Below are 21,777 nucleotides of genomic sequence, written 5' to 3' on the forward strand. Positions count from 1 at the left end.
TTATAGTCAGAGAAGATTTTGATAGGTGAATACCTTCAATTTTAAGAGAGCAAATGACACAGAAAGTGGAATAAATTACCTTGACATAAATTCCTGGCTCAAGTAAAAGTCAGACAGCAGGTGGAATTTCAATGGTTGGGATAACTTCTAAGGGATAAACTTTAACTGGTATTGAACTTTAATCGTAATGGCTTTATGATTACAATTTTTTTTTCATACAGAGATGAAGAGCTGAAGAAAAGTATTAAAATGACTAAGCAAAAGTACAGGAGGCCTGGTTCCTGTACTGGACATTTAAATTGATTTCCTTATCTATAGTAAATATGCAGAGGTCTGTGAGCCATGTGATTTTTTTTTTTTTCCTTATTGAAATTTATCTCTTGCCTAACTCAGTTGACTTTGCCCAGCAATACATGCAATTCATTTGGCCCAGGGGAACTTGATGAAGAGGAAATGTGAAAATGCCTAGCAAGATCACCATGGTTCTTTTAGAGTCTATGTAAATGAATGAAATTATGAGTATGGCTATCACTTAAGAAAAATGTGCTTAGCAGCAAAGTATTGAAAAGGAAATTGGAGTTACTGGAAGGTTGATAAAGATGAATAAATCTGAAATCATTTATCTTGACCTTCAGTACTATCAATTTCTAAAAGCAAAACAAACAAAACAAAAAGTATGAAACTCTGTAAATTGAGTCTCTATGTAGCTACTATATCTGCCTTGACTGGTTTCCTTAGTTGTCTCGTAAGAAAATGACAACTAGACTATTTAATACTAAAAAGTGTGAATCATCAGCCTCAGGAGAGCCACCTTAGGAAAACAGGTGGGTCGTCCTCCCTTCCCTCCTCACTCTTTCCTTCCTCTTCTTTTCCCTAAGGCAGTTTAGGGACTATTCAAAACATTTTCTATAACATTGACCATGTACACAATCAAGAGATCTAATGGCAGAGTTGTTAGATCATTTAAGAGCAGTAGAGAGAATATTTTTAGAGAGGGGAGCATTTCAGTATCCATAACACCCCTAAAATTATACATTGTACATATACATCTACTCCAGTTGCCCACAGAGCCAGCCTTAGTAGAATATACTCACTTTCTAGGTTTAAATAGAATTTTCTTGATTTTCCAATTTAATATAGAGTGAGTCAGTGCAGGTGAATTTTAATTAGATTCAACAAAATGATACGATCCATACATTTAATGTTGGCTTATTAAGATGGTCCTCATAATTGAGGTGGGGATTGTTACTGACCGTAAGATAGTGCATATTCACTACGGAGATTCAAAAAGAGCAATTCAGTTCATTTTCAGGTATTTCTTAGCTAAAAAAATTGGTAAGACTATCGTTGTTAGAAGTATTTTATTTAATGGGATAAAAGGCAAACCTTGAGACTAATGTCATAGTGTCAGTACATTTCATTAATAAGGTTTTCCAAATCGCAACTGTAATTTGGGCTACTTTTGAGGGTGTGGCAACATTATATAAGGGAAGTTCTTTATCCCAAAGAGAAAAATCAAATTATAGATTAAAAAATTCATTACCAATAATTAATAATGAACTCTAGCTAAACAATAACAGGTGTTCTACTAATCCCAAACAGAAACAGATGGAAGCACAAATGTTTTATAAATACTGGATACACGCAGAGCAATAAACTTGGCAGGAATTGTTTCATTCTCTAATTGTCAGTCAGAGTCAGAGTCGTATCACTTGCATTTTCTCTAAATTAATGTACCCAGATAAAATCTTGTTTCTCATTCCTTATTTTTCAAAACGCAGGCCATATTTAATGCTCTCTGTACTGTGTCACCAACAAAAGTAATATAAATTTTCCTTCTGTGCACTTATGAAGGTTCATGGAATTTGTTACATGAAACAATAGGCATACCATATAGGCTTTTTTTTTCCCTTCTCCAACTTCTTCCTTTCCACCCCCTGAAAGACTAAAATACAGAATTTCCCCCAAAATACTGATCTACATATTCCTGTATTTCTTAGATATTATAGCAATAAGCCTTCAAAATCATGAATGTAGGTAGAAGAAATAAATTAGAAAGGCGGTTAGAAAGGTAATAACTGCTAGTACGAAATATAATCCCATAGCACTTGGTAATGATTTCCAGGAGTTAGAATATCAGATAGTGCTACAGATCTAAACTCATGCCTATTTAGAAAATGTTCACATGGGATATTAGAAGAGTTTTCCTGTATGATTAATAACAGAATTCTCCTTAACTCAGGCAGAGATGGTTTCACTGTTCCTTCTGATCCTCATTTGTTGTTGAATTTTTGGAAAGAAATTATTAGCTGTGACTGTTAAACTCTTAGCATCTCTCATTGACTTTGAGAAGTCAAAGTCATTGACTTTGAGAAGACTTTGAGGGAACAATGTATGGTTCCCTCTGTCCTGTAATTTTCCTAGAAACTGCATTCTATGATCAGTTTAGTAGCTCTATGAATAGTTTGGGGAGCACAATGAAAACATTATTTTCCTCAAGCAATGGCATTTAAAAACTCGTGCTCATTAGTAATATAGATTCATGTTGCATTACAAGGAAATAATTGATCTTTTCGAAGCAAAATATGTGTAGAATATAACTTTTTAAAACCATCACAGTTAAATAAACTTGTCAGTAAATCTGTTACCTAAAATTGACTTAATGTTGTAGAGAGAGCGAGAGTCACTAATGTTAAGTTTCTTTCATGTGGGGTACTCACGCAGACAGGCTGTGCTAAATTGAACGATTTAAAGAATAAAGTTAGAATAATAGTATTTTATGTATCTATTTATATGCTTGGTCAACAAATTAGCAAGGTTGTGACTCTGACCTCAATGTAAGGACACTGAAGACGAGGTGGGGTTCAATGATTTGCTTTTGGTACAATGCTAGAAAAGGATGGGGTCTAGCATTACACCCATATTTACGTCCAAAGCCCTCTTTTTTCACTATATTATTAAATTAGTTTCCTGAATGTTTCCATTTAATTTTACTATGCTTTTATACACGTATGTTAGCAATCATTTTTCCCAAATGAGTCATCATTCTAACTGAGTCACCATACTTTTCAATGATTTCCCTTTCATTTCAGTTTCTAACTCATAAGAAAGTAAACAAAAAAAGAGTAAAAGGATTTAAAAACTGAAGAAGAGGAGGGAGTGGAAATTCACCTGAATAAATTATGAGAATTAACTCAATTTTCCTGAGAGCCAAAATTCTCATAATCTTCAAATTTCCTAGGAGCTAAATGTGTTATATACTTGTTTTAAATATGATGATGCCAATTTACCAATACATGCATAAATGTAGTCATAAAGTTTGGAGAAATTTCCATCAAAATAGTTTAGAGCCAAAATATAATTTGCTTTAAACAATGAGCTTCAATTATTCTAATGTAAATTATCTCCTTCCTTAACAATACCATCTTCTTAGAATTGTTCCCCCAAATATAACATAGTTCTTATCAGTCTTTAAATCTGCAAAAGGCCAAGTATAAGCAATGGAGTCATTCATTCTTAGTTAAGATATTAGTAAAGAATCCCTTGTTACACTCTAGGCAACAATTAAAAAAGATAGGAGAGATGAGAGATAAATTGCTTTCAGTAAAAATACTTCCCCATTGTGTTAACTATTAACTCCCAGGTTGACTATTTCCATCAATAGTAGATCCCTGGAGTGGCTAATCTTGGTTCATGTGAGAAAAAAAAAATTTTGAAACAAATTAAATATTTGAATTCTGATGGATTTAATATGAATATTTTTCACTACTGAAAAAAAAAAGGGATACTTTTATTGTCGGAGGCCTTATAAGTTTACTCGAAATAAAATAAGATGATTCACCTCTTTGCTCCAAGATATTATTAAAGATATTAGCATTTTTTGTAGATGAAGATATTAGCATATTTTTTTTAGCTTTCAGCCAACTTCATTTGCAATAGGCCATGCGGTAAAATTAAAGGCCCTAATGCCAGTTATTACTTCTGCTTTTTTACTGGCTTTATTCTAGATCTACACATGCATTATGCAATTTTTTTTAAATGAAAATACAGTTTAGTGCACACACACACAAAAAACCCAACTGTCTCAGAGACAAAGACTATTAGAACAGACAAGCACAAAAATTTTTTTTGGAATACCTGGTCTTAAATCCCCATGGACAAACATGTCAATCATATATCGACAGAATGCATACTGATCTGATGGAGTGGAAAGAAAAAGAGCAATGAAAAAATGTCATCAAAACCATTTTTTTTTCCTAAAGAGAAATGGCTTCACAAAACAAACAAAATAGCACAATTCTATTTCAGTTACTACAATATTTTCCGTGAAGGAATAATTTGCACTCATATGAACACACAGGGGAAAAAAGATGTAATAAATGTAAAATTCTATTTCTTCCATACATAAGAAATAACCTTAAAAAACTGCACAGACTACTTCAGGGTAATATCACACAGTTGTTGTTGTTGCTGGGTTGTTTGTTTGTTTGTTTGTTTAGATCAAAACACTTTTCATCAAACTCATTACAGTAGTCATCATATTAGAGCACTTTTTCTTGAGATTCCTATATACACTTCCAATAATGAACCAGAAGTTTTGAAAGAGGAAATTATTTCCAACTTGGAGCACTTTACCAATTATTCATTGCAAGCCCTTCTGCTAAGTGTCTAAATGGAGCTGTAGAATATCTTCTTGAAAAGGCAAGCAGGAAGGCTAACTCCTTTGCAAGGCGTTAGGGGTTCTGCATGGAAATGCTCCCCAACTAGAAGAGTATGTGCAGGAGAACAGACTTTCAGCATCAAACGATGTCATTGCTAAGCTCATTAATTGAGTAGTCGCCATTGAAGATATCTTGTGATCTTGACTAGCCTATGGTCTATGAAAAAAGTTTTAAAGAAAAGGGATTTGAGCACTTTGGGCAAACTTAGTCAAATGATTTCAGTTTGTTTGTTTTTTCTTTATTTTCCCTCTAAATCAAAGCCATCGCGGTGAACTTTCAATTTTTGCAGAACATTACATTCTGCTGAGGTCATTCCGACACAAATTTCAGTGGGTGAATTATTCCATAAGTTTTGCCAGGTCTTCTTTAAAACTTGCTTATTATGAAATTAATCTTGTTCAAGATGATTTACCTTCTAAATAGGCATTTCATGAATCTAACAAATCCAAAGGCAGCTCTAGGACCAAGAGTTTATTCAATTTACATAACATGACACACCCTTAAGTGCTTGAAATTAAGTATATCAAACATGGGAAATAATAAAACTTATTACTGTATAATAAACACACATACAGTGATTTTTGTAAACCCTATTTCTTTAGAGTATTAGCAGTATTTTAGAGTAATCCATTTTATTACGAAACTCTGCCAGTCTTCAAACAAATAAATGTAGTTATTGCAGTAAATGTAAACATATAATCCTTTTCATTAGTACCTAAATATGAGTAAGCCAAAACTCATAAAGTTTCAAGGATTTGCATGTGTGTTGGTTCTTGAATTACAGCACATTTTCCCATAGGTGACGTGGGAGTTGGCGGGAGGCTGGTTCTCAGTTCAAATCCAGGAATCTATTTGTTCCTGGATATACCCGTGGTAACAGCCAGGGTTTCTAAAACCACGACACACAAACCCTATGGCACAGGAGAGAATTAAGGTTAACATAGAAAATATTTTCTCTTTTCTGGACAGACCTGTTTTGTCGAGCAAAATTCTGGAATAGGAGATTTGGCTCTAAGATACAGCAAAATGAAAAAGTGTATTTCCTTTACATGGCAAATTTGAGGTGGAGCAAGGGTAGACTTCCTGAAATGTTCAAACTTCTCCCTTTGTTTCAGTACCTTAAGTGAAAATATTCTTTTTAGATTTGTCCTTCCTACAATTTAGAAGTAGTTCTCAAAGGGCAATTTAAATATCAAGGAGACAAGGCATGTGTTCTAATTCCAGGGTCTAACTCCTAGAATATGCATTTTTAACAAACTCCTCAGAAGACCTAACTAGACTATATTTCAGAATCATCGATCTAAAAATCCATCAGTTTTTTTTTTTTCTTTCACAGTGATTCCTAGTGACACAATCGCCTTCAGAATATGTGCATGTAAGAAGTTGAGAATGCAGGGACTATCTGGAATTTGCAGGGTTTGGGTAATCCCCCAAAATGAAATAATGATCTCTGCATTGTGCAAGTGGCAAGTTGTGATGGCATATTTGAACACATAGCATATGGAATAGTATGTTGAATTAACTAAAGTCTTCATGCTTCAGAGTTTTTTTTTTTTTTTTTAACTGAATGCTGACAGTGTAATGAAACTCTTTAGCCTCTATGTTAAATTATTACCAAAGTAAAATGCTTGCATTTATTTCACCAACATTTTCTGGCTCCAAAAGTCATTCATTTAATTAATGCATCAATAATCCTCTGTGCTTCCAATTTAAGAAAGAAAAGTTATTTTTTAAAAGATTGATTGATTTGAAAGAGAGAGAGAGAAAGAAAGAAAGGAAGCACAAGCAGGGGAAGCTGCAGAAGGAGAGGGAGAAGCAGGCTTCCCATCAAGCAGGGAGCCTGATGTGGGGCCACATCCCAGGACTCCAGAATCATGACCAGAGCCGAAGGCAGGTGCTTACCTGACTGAGCCACCCAGGTGCCCCCAAAATTCTTTATTAATTAAAAAAAGTTTAGTTTTTTAATCTAGAAAATTGAATTACAATACTTAGATTGTTTCTGTTTTGAGTGATACTATGATGTTGCATTCTAATGACGCCAATAGGAAAATGAGAGGACTTTTACAATATTTAAATTAAGAATTTTCAAATATTTTAAATGAGGATGCCTATTTCCATCTGTCCTGAGTGTTGACTTAAACAATGTGCAAGAATTCTAGGCAAGTATATGTCAGGCAGCCTCCAGTGTGTCTGCTTCACCTGTCTAAGGATAAAGCAAAACCAAGCCTTTCTGATTTGCTTCTTTAAATGCAACTCAAACATTAAACGGGGAAAATTTTCCTAAAGAACTGTTCTATTATGCTAACTTTCATAGTTTTGTGATGATAATTCATATATAATAATTCATATAATTTCATAGGTGGTCACCATTTGTTAAATTTTTTTCCCCACCAAATGAACATCTCCTAGGAATAAACACATGCTAACAATTTCTCCCCTCCCCAAGGAGCAGTCCTGGATGTCATGTTCCTGCCATGTTCCCTGTGGAGTGGCAGCTGAGAGAAAATGCATTCTAGGTGCAGAATGTCAGCAGAAGGGAAATTTTAAAAAACCTCTTATGAGCATGAGGCATGTGTACTCTGGTGCTCTACGGGAGTTTCATATCAGCTATATTCTCTCCGCCTGCCACAAATATTCAGATAGTTGTTGAAAAGAAGAAGATGAAGAAGTAGGAAGAAGAGGAGGAGGAGGGAGAGGAGGAGTAGGAAAGGGAGAAAGAGGCAGTGGAGGGGAAAGAAAAGAAAGAATGAGTATAGCAGTGGGGAGGTTTGGTTTTCTCCTTCCCCATAGATTTGTCATAGGGCATCAGAAAATCAGAGATCAATGCCTGAACATGCCAACCTTCTTACCCTACTTTAAATAGATTGGTCCATAAAAACTAGATTATGTGGTACGTAAGTGGATGTATAAGTTTATGGTAGGCATGTACACACCTATGGGTCTGATTCCCAATGTTTTACATGAAAATATAATGTTTATAAATATGTAATATTGAGTAACTACATGTGAATACATTTTCGTGTATACTATATAATTTAAAAATTTACAATATGTGTGAGTGCTAAATGTAAAAATCTGTTTCCAGGGAAAGACCTATAGGCACTATTTATTTAGAAAGCTATTTGAAAAGGACTCAAATTCATCAAGACTAACTTAAGTAAGCTAAGCAAATAACTAATCCCTTGCCCAAAGGAGAATTTACTCAACTATTTTACTACATCATCAATACAAGAGTCTCAAATTCAAAGCCACCCCCTAAATAGATCATTTAAGAAAGACTGCATCTTCGTTTATTGTGCTTAGGTGAAAACATAATGTGATCAGGTTTTTTTAATAAGTAAATATTCTTAAATCTTTGCTTAATTTAAAAAATATTTCTGTCTAACCAGCAATTAGTAGTAAGGTTTTGATTATTTACCTAATGATTTAATTGACGGTAGCTGTTTTATTAGGGAGGCTTACTTTAGTAAATGCATTTACTTAGCTGAGAAAATCACATTTGTGCTTTTGTTTCTTACTTTCAGTGATATTTGAATGTCCTTTTAATAGATAAATAGCTCTTTATGTAGAAATGAAAACAGATTGAAAATGAAAATGGTAATAGAATGATATCTTGCATAATTCTGATTACTGATATGAATGAAATACAATATATGTGACCTAGAAAATAGACATTATTTTAAAATGTTCCAGAGATGTGTCTTTATCAATAAAATGTGCTCCCCCCACAAAAAAACCTAAAGATACTAAAAATGGACATCAAAAGGTTTATGCATGTTCCAGTTACTAGATAAGTATTGTGATACCCCTGTATATAAGTGGCATGAATTTTTATATCCTGTATTTATGAACAAAAAATAAAAATATATTTGGTACTTTTCAGCTGGTTTCATGTGATTATTTTCATCTTTAAAGAGCAATCTAAAATGCAAAGTATTTTAGGACCCTGATAATCATTTTAAATACATATATCAGTGAGTCAGAAGATTAGTTTTCCTGTTTTCTATCACAGTAAAATCGTCCGTTTGAAATATTCCCTTTATTTACTATAGCTCTTTTTCTACCCAAAATATTTCAGAAATAACATACGGTTTTAAGAGAGGTAATAAGTAATGATCAATATTTTTAATTTTTTCGATGCAATATAATCATTTTTACAATTGAATAAAAGTTTTAGGGCTCCAAAGTTTTAATCCCACTCTTTTTCGGCGATCCACAGAGTTTTCCATTTAGGCGATATTTATTTATTTCAAAATTTTGTGATTGACAAAAAAGAGAGACAGGCGTTTTTTTCTTTTTTCCTTCCTTTCCTTTTTAAAATATAGTCTCAAAAATATACATCCTTTGTCAAATCGAAATTTATAAATATGACTTGTGAATTCAAGGGAAAAAAGTAATTCAAAGAAAAAATACAAGAGAGGATTGCAAAGACAAATACCACATGATCTCACCTACATGTGGAATCTAAAAAAAAAAGTATGGATTTCAAATTTCATGTCTTGTGTCTTCTGATGGTGAAAATTATCTTCAGTTTCACCATCCAAATAGGTTACTCAGTAGTAAAGTTTTCAAAATTTTTAATGAAAATCTCATAGAAACCATCCCTCAGTTTTAGTCCTCAAATATAATTATTCAAGACTACCAGAGTAAAGGAAAGTTTTATTTTGTAACACCCTTAAGAAAGATTTGTAGAAATAGTTCCTACATAGTAGATTCCACGTTCTTAATGGGAAGCCTTAGGACAGTGTAGCGTGTGGTGCCGGGGATAGACATCAGGAAGAAGAGATTCAATGAGAAGCAGAGATATGAGATGAGCCCTCAGCTGCCCTCTGAAAACTCCACCCTTTTGTGTCTCTATGGCACCTTTCCATAAAGCATTTAAAATTTATACTCCACCTCCATATTAAATGCTCTATTTCTGTGAAGTAGGGATGCACAGTGTCAGATATGGAGATTTCTAAAGTCATAAATTTAGTCAGTGGAAGCCAGCAAGGAAACTTGAGAGTTCTTTTTCCTGTATCTTCCCTGTTCATTAAATTAACTGAATTTAATAATTCAATGCGCATTCTAAGTTATGTGCTCTTGCAGAGAGCAACAGGAATGTACGGATAGTTTTTATGATACTTGTACTATATGGTTTGAACATATGCCCTTTAAAAACCTCCTTGAAAATTGTCATTTTTCCTGGACTGCTGTCCTCCAAAGAATAGGAAACATAAAATTGCTTTTCTACCTCTTAATAGAAATCTCGTGCCTCAAGAATTTAACATTTATCCTCAACCTTCAAATAACTTCAGATAACTAACTCAAATCCTCTTCTAAAAGTACTTCAGAATGCGTCTTTAGATATGTGAACACATTTTAGACTCTCTATAAATGAATTTTAATTCCCAAATATTGCGTTTCCTTTCAAGTGTATTCACTTATACCAGTATTTTTATTCCCACTTGAAGTCTGATCTCGGTCTTTTTGAGTTTTTAATTTCACTGTATCTGCTTCTTGCCCAGTGTTCTCTTAGAACCTCCGGCCACCTCCTCTGAATGTTTACCTTTCTGTTCATGCTTGGCCACAGCCGCAGTCTCTTTCCCCTCCTTCTCTTTGGCCTTAGGTGGTGTTTTCTGTACTTCTTTGACTTTTGCAGCTGTTGGCTTCACTTTCTCTTGTTTTCCACCTTTCACTTCCTTTTTGATCTTCTCTTCAGTCTTGGCTTTCCTCTCTTCTGTACAGATTAAAGACAAATTGGATTATTTTTGTTTACTTACCAGTGCAGCATTTCATCTTTCATTGGTTGCTAAGAACAATTTAAAAAGAAAGAGAAAAGAAAAACAATGGAAAGAATAGCATCCGTGACATGCGTACTTGTGACTATTATTATCTAACTTTTATATTGTCTATAAAGTGACGGGTTAGAGTACTTAGTTGTAGCTCAGTTGCAAGTTGGACACTTTCTTAATTTGTACATGAAAACATTACCTTTTGGGTAGCTAAGAGCTTAGCATAATCACCAAGAGGCCGTTTGAAATACACAGGGGGCGAATGTACAGGCGTGTTCAGTGAAAGGCAATGCCCATACAAAAGAGCCTTTTTAACAGGCTATAGTCATTTTGTTTCACAGCTGAAATATCTTAAAAATCATTCAAGAAACTGAACATAGTATTTTAAAAAATAACTATTGAGAGTATAAATGTGGAATTACTTGCACTGATAGTGACTAATATGAATGAAACAATAAAATCCATTAAAGGATACCTCAGAAACATTCAGCCTCTAATGACTTTAAAGAGATGGAACAAGAGCAGAAATTGAGATATTAGCTGCTGCTTAAGTCAGAAATAATAATTCTAATGACTTTTAAAACCTCTATATATGTCGAACAGAAAGGGCTATAAATTAGAAAAATATCTTAATTACAACATGTATGCATGTATATTCTACACACACATATTCTTAATTTGATATCCTGTGCATTTGGGAGGAAGGAATTAGAAATCTGAACTAATCAGTTTGTGATTCTTTCAGTTATTTTTCAAAAAGCAATATTAATATAGCACACATTCGTGGGAAATTGTTTAGGTAGATCCTAACATTGAACATTATTTATTCTATAGGACTACACATGATCACTAGACACCACAGTATGTCTACTGCAACGTGGACTCTCTCATGTCATTTGTCCATGTAATGGATAGGTCTTGTCACTCATGTTGAAAAATTTGATGAAAATACTATAATCAAGTTTCTTGACTTTAGTATAGTAAGCAATAATTTGAGACTAATGCAAGATAATATTGCGAGGTCCCATGAAGAGAAGAATGAAAATGACAATGCCTGATGCTTACAAAATCAAAATCATTTGTGGTACTGCATTTACTTGAATGGATCAAACTTCCCAAAGCACTGTTCTTCGGAAACTTTGCAGGAAGATGATACTACTATGTTATGAGGATATTATGAGGATATTCCTATGGTCAAATAAATTTGGAAACACTAAGTTAAATCAGGTTGTTTTTTTTTTTTCACTATGAAATTTCTCAAAGCTAAAGTCTATTGAGAATCTTCAAAGAGGGAGATTTTTCTATGCCCTGTTTTCCTAAGTTACTTGTTCATAAAACTCATACAAAAATCACTCAATTACTCCACAAAATTTCCAATGTCTTTGTGGCTTCTGTAACTATATTTAATTGGGGATTTTCTTGTATTTCCTTTATACCACTTTTAAATCCCCTTTGCTGGTTATTGCTCTTTTCTATATTTCTGTGCCTGAAATCATCAGCTCTCCACAAATTACTTTAAATCAATATAACTCCAGAATCTCACACCAAATATTTGTTAGTTTCTGGCTACAAAGAAAGTTCCCCTGAGATGTGAACAATACCTCCGACTCACACAATTCACCTAGGTTCACCTAATGAACCCTTCCAGAGAGCTGATTATGGCATGGGCTCAGAGTGAGTTGCAGGAGCTCTAAAGATTAGCAGGATAAAAAGGTTAGTATAGCTTTTAAAACCCTGCAAGATCTGGTTTCGTCCTATCTCTCCTCTCATAGCATTCTTTCTAAAAGTTTCTTTCTCCACTAGACTACTTTCTTTTCCTTGAATATCTCATGTATTTGCTACATGTCAAACATTGCCAGGCTTCCAATTTTATGTTTTCCACATATATAAATTCCTTTGTGGCCAGCACATATCCAACGAAGCACACTACCATTGGAATTAATCATTCCTTCACCTGAGCTTCAAATTGCCTCAACTTTTATTAAAGCATACCTGCTTTTCCCTGTTATGTGTCTTGTATTACAAATGATTGTTCCTCATCTCTCTTCCCTACCAGACAGAGCAACTTGTGGATAGAAACTATATTAATCATTTTTGTAGCATCATAATGTCTAGCACAATGCTTTTTTTCAGGGAAAACACCAAGATAAATGTTTACTGAATTAGCACTTTGAATCAAGAGAGAACACTATACGTTTCACTGTACATATAATACACATATAGAAATAAACATTGCACATATAAATGTGTTTAAAATGAACTTGACAAAACTTGAAAAAATTGCCAACTGTTTTTTTGTTTATACTTTTTGCGTGTGAAATTGTAATTTTTGTTACATTAAATGACACCTACTCACTTGTGGACAGCACTTGATTTAACCTTAGCTTCATACCATGGAATTAACAGTATATAAGATACATCTAATAAACATACTAAATACTATTCATCTTTGGAGTTAGGACATAACAAATTTCAACCCTTATTCATAAAGAAACTGTCAACTGCTTAACTTTTCTGTTTCTCAGTTTCTCTCATTAAACAAAAATTTACCACTGTAGTTATTTCTTCCTTTAACAAAGTGGTAAAGATAAGTAAAAATAATGTGAACAAAGAATTTGGACACTGAAAACTAAAAACATAGGAATTTCTAATATTAAATCCTCATATCCTGCACTCCTAGAGCTCTTTGGAATCTTCCAAGAACTTAGATTTTGGTGTGTAGCACAATTACTATTTATACTCATTTTACAGATGAGTAATCTTGGAATAAAGGTCATTTGCTTTTCATGCACCATGTGAACATAGTGCAACTAATAAGGCGGGAGTAGATGCAGTAGAACCAAAATGCCTAACCCATTTCTCCATTACACTAAATTGCATAATATTATTAATATTAAGCTCTGAGGATGATACCAAAAATGTATTGTAAGACCTATGAGGGGAGATATAAATATACACAAACCAGTGAAAATAATAGAACGTCTTCTGAAAGTGATCAATAGGTAGTAACCTCCCCTACTTCATCAAATACACAAATATCTGAAGATCATTATTTTCCAGCCAGTTCAACAGCCTGCCATAAACTTGGCTTACCCCCCTCACTTCTCTTGCCATCATCTCTTCCTCTATTTCTTCCCTGTCTTTGTTATTTTTAATGAACTATAGGAATATGCTGGTTTTCACAATGAATATGAGGTCCTACACATGTAGCAGAGAGGAAGTCCTGAGGTGGTTCAGACTTCTGGACAGGCTGTCCTTGAAACAGAGTAAGAAAGGTGCCATGTTGGGGCATCTAGACGGCTTAGTTGATTAAGTATCTGCCTTCAGCTAAAGTCGTGATCCCAGAGCCTTGAGATCAAGCCCCTGTGGGGCTCCCTGCTCAGGAGGAGTCTGCTTCTCCCTTTCCCACTCCCCCTCTTTGTGCATCGTTCAATCTCTCTCTCTCTGCAAAAAAATAAACAAAGTCTCACTTAAAAAAAAAAAAGGTGCTGTGTTCCATGGGAACACCTTTGGCAAGGTCTTTAGAAGGAGATTTCACTTTACTTCTGGTAATACCTCTCAAATATAATAGATTATTTCTAAGTTAATTTTCACATACTATCATGAATATCTTATTAATCTTATTCTGTTTCCCCCCCAAATTACCCATTATACAAAGAGCATATCCTATGTATTTCCTATATTCCTTAAATAAGGTATATATACATACATAAAATAAAAAGGGAAATTATATTTGTGTGTGTATATACACACATAATTTATACATATATAGATTATTTACATCTATCTCCCTCATAAGAATATAAGTATGTAAATTAAGTATTTGTGATTTGTGGCAGGCCAGGCTGATTCAAGATGGCCCCCCATGATCTCCCTTTCTGGTATTCATATTCATAATCCTCTCCTCTTGAATAGGCTGGGCTATGAATTTGCTGCTAACCAATAGTATGTGACTTCCAGGATTGGTCTACATAAGATTATTTCTATTTTACTAGCTGATTTTTTTTTCTTGCTAAGTTTGATGAAGCCAGCTATCCTATTTAGTGAGACTCGTGTGTCAAGGAACTGAGTGGCTTCCAACCATCAGAAAGAACTGAGGTCCTGATTCAACAGGTCTTGAAGAACTGAATCTTGCCAACAGTCATGTAAATGAACTTGGAAATTATCCTTCCCCAGTTGAACCTTCAGTTAGGCTTTGTCTAATACATTGACTACAGTCCTGTGAGACATTGTGAAGTGCATAAGACTAAGCTAAGCCATGCCCAGATTATTTTTTTTTTAAGATTTCATTTATTTATTCATGAGAGACACAAAGAGAGAGGGAGAGACACAGGCAGAGAGAGAAGCAGGCTCCTCACAGGGAGCCCGATGTGGGACTCCATCCCCAGGCCCGGGATCATGCACTGAGACAAAGGCAGAGATGTCTGCTCAACCACTGAGCCACCCAGGCATCCCCATGCCCAGAGTTCTGATCCACAAAAGCTGACACAGTAAATGTGTATTGACTCAAGTTTCTAAATTTGTGGTAATTTTTTCACAGCAATAACTAACTAGTGCAGTATTAAATAGATATTTGTTAAAGGAATAATTGATGCTTGAAGACTTTTAATATCTTTGGAAAGAAAACTAGACTTATGCTCAGTTCACTTGGAGTTTTGTCTTAGTTTAATTATATACTAGTTATATGATCCAGGCACAATGTTTTTTCTCCCTGGAGGTCAGTTTCTTTATCTGTTAAGTTAGGTAATTAGGTGAGATGATCTCTAACATCCTTACCAGCTTGAAGATATCATATGTATATGAATTTATTTTCTTTCAAATATGTCAAAAGGAAGAGAATCAAATAGATAAAATAATATACCTTTAGCTATAAAATTCATCTTAAGACTAAATTCATGCTAGCTTGTAGGAAACAAAGTCATAGTTTATAATCCATCTATCTTAATAAAATGATACTTGGTTATCTTATGAAAATATTTAGTAAAAAACATACCTACCTCAAATACTTAACTATTGTACATCATGTAGACAAATACGTTAAATTTTGAAAGTAGACTCCAATGTTCATTTAAATGATTAGTCCCTTGAAAATACTGAAATTTAGATTTCTAAAATATACTGGTCATATAAAATCTATATTTTAAAACGGGAAAAGAAAATGTAAATTTAGGAGACAAGATTGAACTACCAGTTAGAATCCATATTTTTTTTAACATCAAAAAACTGTCAAAAAATTTAAAACTAAATTTATAATTTAGTATTTATGTAATCCTCCAAAATACATAACATTGTGTTTATATTCTAATTGATATGGGGGGGATATATTATTAAGACACTTTTGGTCTTCAATGGCTTAATATATCAATCAAGATATATGCATTATCCTTTCTTCTTGAAAAAAAAATCCTGAATTTGAAACTTCTATAATTAACTCAAAGCGTACTACTGGTCAAAAGCTATAAACCAAATATGTAGCAAATTACCACAAACTTAGCTGCTTATTACCGCAATATCCATTTAATATCTCCCAGTTTCCAAAGTTCAAAAGTTTTGGCACAATATGGCTCCATTGTTTTCTGCTTAAGGTTCACAAGGCTGAAATCAAATTGCCAACAGAGCTGCATTTTTTACTGGAGGCTCTGGGGAAGATTCACTTTATTCAACATGTTGACAAAATTCTTCTCACAGAATTGAGGGGAGCTGTCTATGTGCTCCCCTCAATTTTCAAGCCAACAATGGGGAGACAAATCCTTCCCGCACTTCAAACCTCCATTTCTCTTCTGTGACATCTCTATGCTTTAAAGGTTCATAAGATTACACTGAGCCTACCTGGATAATCCAGGATGATCTCCGTAGTTTAGATCAACCTGAACTACTTCTGCAAAGTCCTCTTTGGCATGTAATATAACATATCCATGAGGATAACAGCAAGTGGTAAAGGTCTTGGGGTTACAAATTCTTCCCATCACCTATGGAAAAGCCCTTCATCTTCCTCTCACATTTTCATAGGCTCTATTATTTTAAGCATTTAGTTTTATTATTCTTTAAAATATTACATTTTAAATTTAAGACTAAATTAATTTTTGTGTAAAGGAAATGCTTAATACTTATAATACCCAGCTATCTGACACCCAAAATGTAATATTTTCAAGTAAAAATAGTTTAGTTATAGAAATGATGAAGGGGGGTTGGCATCTGGGTGGCTCAGTCAGTGAAGCATCTGACTCTTGTTCTCAGTTCAGGTCTTGATCTCAGGGTTATGAGTTTAAGCCCTGCACTGGGTTTCATGTTGGGTGTGAAGCGTCCTAAGAAGGAAGGAACTATTGTACAAACAAATGAATGAATGAATGAACAAAGGAAAGAAAGAAGGAATAAAGGGAAAAGTTACCTTTTGCCATTGTCTTTGTTTCTGGTTTTTCTTTTTTCTCAATTTTTTCCTTGTGAGTTGCTTAAACAGAAAATTTTATATTAGTACACACTTTCAGTAGATTTCAAGCCCAAGCTTTCTCTTTACCTCAATTTCTATAGCCACCAAAATCATGAACTATTTTGAAGATCGATGACATTAATAAGCCTGATTTAGAAGTAAAAAGATACTAATGTAATAATACCTGGATAAAGCCCAATTTAAAGATTTAGAAAGCATTTTGAAAGCTACTCTCATTCTCCTTTTTAAAGTTATTATTCTAAATAGATAAAGTTTTCAGGAAAGACAGAGAGAGCAGTTTTAGGATAACTTGTCAAAAGATGCTATTTTATCAGAGAGAAATACTCTCTTTATGATTAATTGGAATAAATATTTAAATCAGAATTAGAGCTTTGATTAAGAACAGTGTTTCTCAACCAGGACATAATTGACGTTTGGGGAATAATAATTTCTTACTATAAGGGACTGTCTTATGCATCAACAAAAATGCTTAGCATTTCTGGTCTCTGCTTATCAAATGTCCTCCACTCTAAAGACATTTTGACAATGAAAAAGTTTTTCTGAATAATCCCTAAGAAATAGTATGTTCGGGAGAGAACAACCAATAAAGTATAATGTAATCACAAATGATTAGTGATGGTGTGTAGCTTCTTAATTGAATAGTATTTGACATGATACCTGAAACATCATACCTTTTCATCATTATGTAATAAATTAATAAGTCAATATGAATTTTTTTCCTAACTTTATTAAGTAAAGGAGCATGTGCAGGTTAGTCATCTTTCAAGTGTACTAAACTGTGTGTGGTTTGGTAGTTTCCCAAACCACCATACATTTTTCAACATTTATGTATTATTTATCAGAGAATAATGGGAATGCAACAAGTGATAGGAAATTAAATGAAAAAGTAAGAGATTTAATTAAACAGTTGGGTTAAGGAAAGAGCCAAATTATTGGAGTAAAAAATTAGAGTCCCAATTATTTCCGTTTCTCCAACTATATAATAAAAACATTAACATCCATCAGCTTTATTTGTATTATAAAAGAAAAAATGTCTCTAAACATGTATTTACCAAACTATTCTTTTAAAATACAGCTGATGAATAGTTTCTCCAGAACCTTGGAGAGATAAAGCAAACCTCACAGAAAGCTTAAAGCACAATGCTCCGTTGAAGACCAAGTGACCCTGGCAGTTGCTGAGCTAGAGAAAGAGCAGGTGCCTCCCTGTCCAGTGAGCCTCTCAACCTCTCAGCCTGCCCCCACAGCCATCTCCACTACCGTTTGGGGTTATGAGTAATAGCTTGGACAACATTAGCTGAAGGAGCACTATGCCAACCTAAGAAAGGCACAATTCACACAAGGTCATGGAGCCCAGTAAAATAACTTACTTCATAAAAAGCAAACTCCTTTCATTGGTTAACAATGAATGAAAGGACACTTACAATGAACGATTTTGTTCTGCTTTCCAATTTGAAAATTCCCCTGTAACATGTATAATTTAGTAGCAACAAATTCTCAACTACTTTTTATTAAAAGATATTTAGCCACTGGGAAAGTTGAAAAAAAATCATAAGAAATATGAGATTATTTCATTCACTCAGAGTGCATCGAACCTGATGCCAATGGTTCTACATAAATTAATAGCAGAAGGGAAATAGACACCTGTTTCTAGAGCAAAAAAGGTGGCTGTATTAAAATTTGTGGCTATTATCACTAAGTAAACATTAATAAAGCAATAAGTATTTAATTTGAAATTTTAGATGTGATTATAAAATAAAGATTGAAACATGTTTCGATGATCTGATTCCTAAAATATTCTAAAATAGTCTAGCTATGGAATGTTTCACAGAAGATAGCTCAGCAGGCTATGTATATTGTGGATATAGAAATCAGCTAAAATCTAGCACAAATATCCTAGACATAGCCACTCTAAAACAAGAGTAGAAAAAAAAAAGAAATTAGAGTTTTATTTCACATCGTACATTGCAATGGATTTGTGATGAATTAAAGTTAAATGTGAAATACAAAACTAATTTTTAAAACTTGGGGCAATATTAGTAAGTATTTAATTAATCTTTGAATGAAGATTCAGAGCAAACATGTCAAAAGAAACTATCAATGTATCTAGCCAAAGATAAAAATTCAAGAATCAAAGCACAAACACATGCATATACACACATATGCGCTCACACGTGTCTATGCACAAAGACAGAAACCCTAACCTTAACCATGAAACCAGAGAAAAATATCTGAAAAAGTGACAAAAAAATATACCCAGATGACATGCACAAGTATTATTAGGCAAAATCTGTAATGAGTGTGAATAGTTACATAAGAAATATACATCACTAAAAATCATATTTAAATCCTTCAACCTACAAATAATAAGCAGTTTAAAGATAAAGTGGAAGAAAATATCTCCATTTAAATACTATGAAACTGGTGGAAAGGGAGGTGGTCGGGGGTGGGGGTGACTAGGTGATGGGCACTGAGGGGGGCACTTGGCGGGATGAGCACTGGGTGTTATGGTATATGTTGGCAAATTGAACTCCAATAAAAAAATGATTAAAAAAATAGTAAATAAATACATACGTACTATGAAACTTTTTTTAAAAAATGAGGAAAATACCTATTTACCGATATGGAAAGATATCTAAGGCATATTATTGAATTATAAAAGCCAGAATAGAGGACACATTAAATTTTGTGTAAAAAATAAAAAAACAGCAAGAAACTATAATCTATATTATCTTATAAATACATATTGAAGCCCTGAAAGATACACATAAAACTCGAATACGGTTCATTGTGTGTATGATTGGGTAGGATGGAATGGGATCTGAAAGACTCAGACGAAGGCAGGAGCTTTTCAGTGTATCTGTATGTATGAAACAAGGAGTCTACATTGTAGTTTCTAAACTAATACATACAAATTAAAATTTGTTAAAATTCCAGTCCTAGAGGTCATCAAAGAATGAAGGTTAAAAATAATGAAGTATACTTTCTTACCTGTCAAATGGGCAAATATTCTGTGAAATAATAGCCTCATTGTTGGCTAAGGCAGTCTCACAACTGCCAGGGGAAAAATAGATATATTTCTAGAAAGTAATTTGGTAACAGAATTTGAGTCTTAAGTATTTTTTTTTTGCTTCAACCTAGAAATGACTCCTTATAGATTCAATTCTAAGGAAAATATCATAATATAATTTTTAAAAATCCAATGTAGAGAAGAAGAATTCAAAGGAGGAGGGGCCAATGTGTAAGAACAAGAGTAAGACTAACTCCATACCTTTCTTTTCAGATTTTTCTTTTTCTTTTACTTTTTCTTTTTCTCTGTGTGCAACTGGAAAAAAACAGACAATACTTTTCACTTAAAGAGAATAAATAATGAGACGTTTGCATGGCAATTTTTGATGTCAAAAACTTATCTTTTGCTTTTGAAAATCTTTTTTAATTAGAATGAGGTTTTACATAGTTAGGTGTTTAAATATTAACAAAACTATATTTTTTTATTTCTAGTTTTATTTCATATCCATGCACAAACTTGTACCAAAACCAAGTCTGATTGCAAATGTAAGAATACACCTCAGCTCTTTCAAATCTTTAACTTCAACATAATGTAGTAGAAAATTTCAAAAATTTATCATGCTATGCACCAAAGGAGCCCAGCATAATGCTGGGAAAAACAGCAAAATATAAAAACAGAAATACAGAGAGATAATTTTCTGAATCCGATGCAAAGTATAATCAACATAAATTATGTGTGTTACCCTTCTACAGAAGCATTCCATACTAAAAGTTTTTGAAAATACGCTGGCATGAGACTAGAATGACACCAAATCCTTTCAAAGAAAACTAAACTTAATTTACTATAAGCCGTGATCCAATTAATTAATATAGTAGGGCTCAAATTTAAATCAAAATCTATCCCCACAATTTAGTCATAACTCTTATTAACGACATGTCCAATGGTCAGGCTAGAAACATGGGAGTCATCCAGGATTCATCTTTTAATTTCCATTTATGTTCATTTGCCAAATTCTTTCAATCCACCCTTCAATATTACCTTTACACATATTTTTTGATCCAATATTATATTCTCCTCCTGTCATTGACTTACACAAAAATATAGAAAGCACCTGCTGTGTGCTGAAGACTGTTAGGCAAGACAGACTGTATCCCCGTCACTGTGATGTCAACAAGCTGATGAATAATGGAAGTAGGACAAACAACTGCAAAGGTAGTTAATTGCAGTTGATATAACTGCCATGAAGAAAATATTTAGGGTAGCATTCAGAGACCTAGCTAGTCTGTGCACTTGGGGAGTGTCTCACATTTAAGGAGGTGAAAGATGAGAAGACATTAACCCGTTAAGGGAAGGGAAAGGTGAAAGGGAAAGAAACCACGTCAATATTTGGAGTAGAATGCCCTTATTGCTACATTATTATTGCAGATATTATTATAATAATATCCTAACTATTCCCTTGAACCTTCAGCTTGAGATTTTTTCAGAATAACCTTTCTAATCCCTATTAGAAAATCTGATTATACTATTGACCTGTTACAAATATTAGCTAGTATCTCCCTCATTGCCTACACATGGTATCTCTTACATAGTAGGTGCTATGTAAAATCCAAAACTATTTTATTGCTCTGATGGTTTGATATTTGCTTATCAACCCAATCTTATCCACACGAACGTCCCCCTGAACTTCACGTTCCAGTTATATCAAAATGATTGTAGCTCCACATGCACACCGTGTGCCCTCCTGTTTCCCTGCCTGTGCCTTCCACCTAGAATTTCTACTCCCACGCTTCCTCTTGTCAGTGTGCTCTTTCAGTACTGACTCACTTT

The 21,777-nt window shown here is 33.7% G+C and overlaps 1 protein-coding gene and 1 long non-coding RNA gene across 29 annotated transcripts in view; one reads left to right on the forward strand and one right to left on the reverse strand.

Moving 5' to 3' along the window:
* The window catches only part of LOC144316345 (uncharacterized), a 46,137-nt gene extending 37,534 nt beyond the window's left edge, over nucleotides 1-8,603 (forward strand). For 6 of the 9 annotated variants that reach the window (XR_013382281.1, XR_013382274.1, XR_013382248.1 and 3 more), the window contains one exon: nucleotides 222-8,603. This is a non-coding gene — a long non-coding RNA (uncharacterized LOC144316345). The remainder of the gene's footprint in view (nucleotides 1-221) is intronic. The other 3 variants (XR_013382270.1, XR_013382273.1, XR_013382265.1) reach the window with 2 other exon arrangements.
* Nucleotides 1-21,777, reverse strand: part of TRDN (triadin) — a 361,517-nt gene that overhangs the window by 234,436 nt on the left and 105,304 nt on the right. For 17 of the 20 annotated variants that reach the window (XM_077902007.1, XM_077902138.1, XM_077902131.1 and 14 more), the window contains exons 6-9: nucleotides 20,212-20,265; nucleotides 16,884-16,943; nucleotides 10,270-10,440; nucleotides 4,138-4,197 (exon numbers count right to left, since the gene is read on the reverse strand). In XM_077902007.1, coding sequence (XP_077758133.1) covers nucleotides 4,138-4,197; nucleotides 10,270-10,440; nucleotides 16,884-16,943; nucleotides 20,212-20,265 — 345 coding nt within the window. The remainder of the gene's footprint in view (nucleotides 1-4,137; nucleotides 4,198-10,269; nucleotides 10,441-16,883; nucleotides 16,944-20,211; nucleotides 20,266-21,777) is intronic. The other 3 variants (XM_077902108.1, XM_077902144.1, XM_077902099.1) reach the window with 2 other exon arrangements.

Source organism: Canis aureus, chromosome 1 (assembly GCF_053574225.1).
Source record: "Canis aureus isolate CA01 chromosome 1, VMU_Caureus_v.1.0, whole genome shotgun sequence".
NCBI lineage: Eukaryota > Metazoa > Chordata > Mammalia > Carnivora > Canidae > Canis > Canis aureus.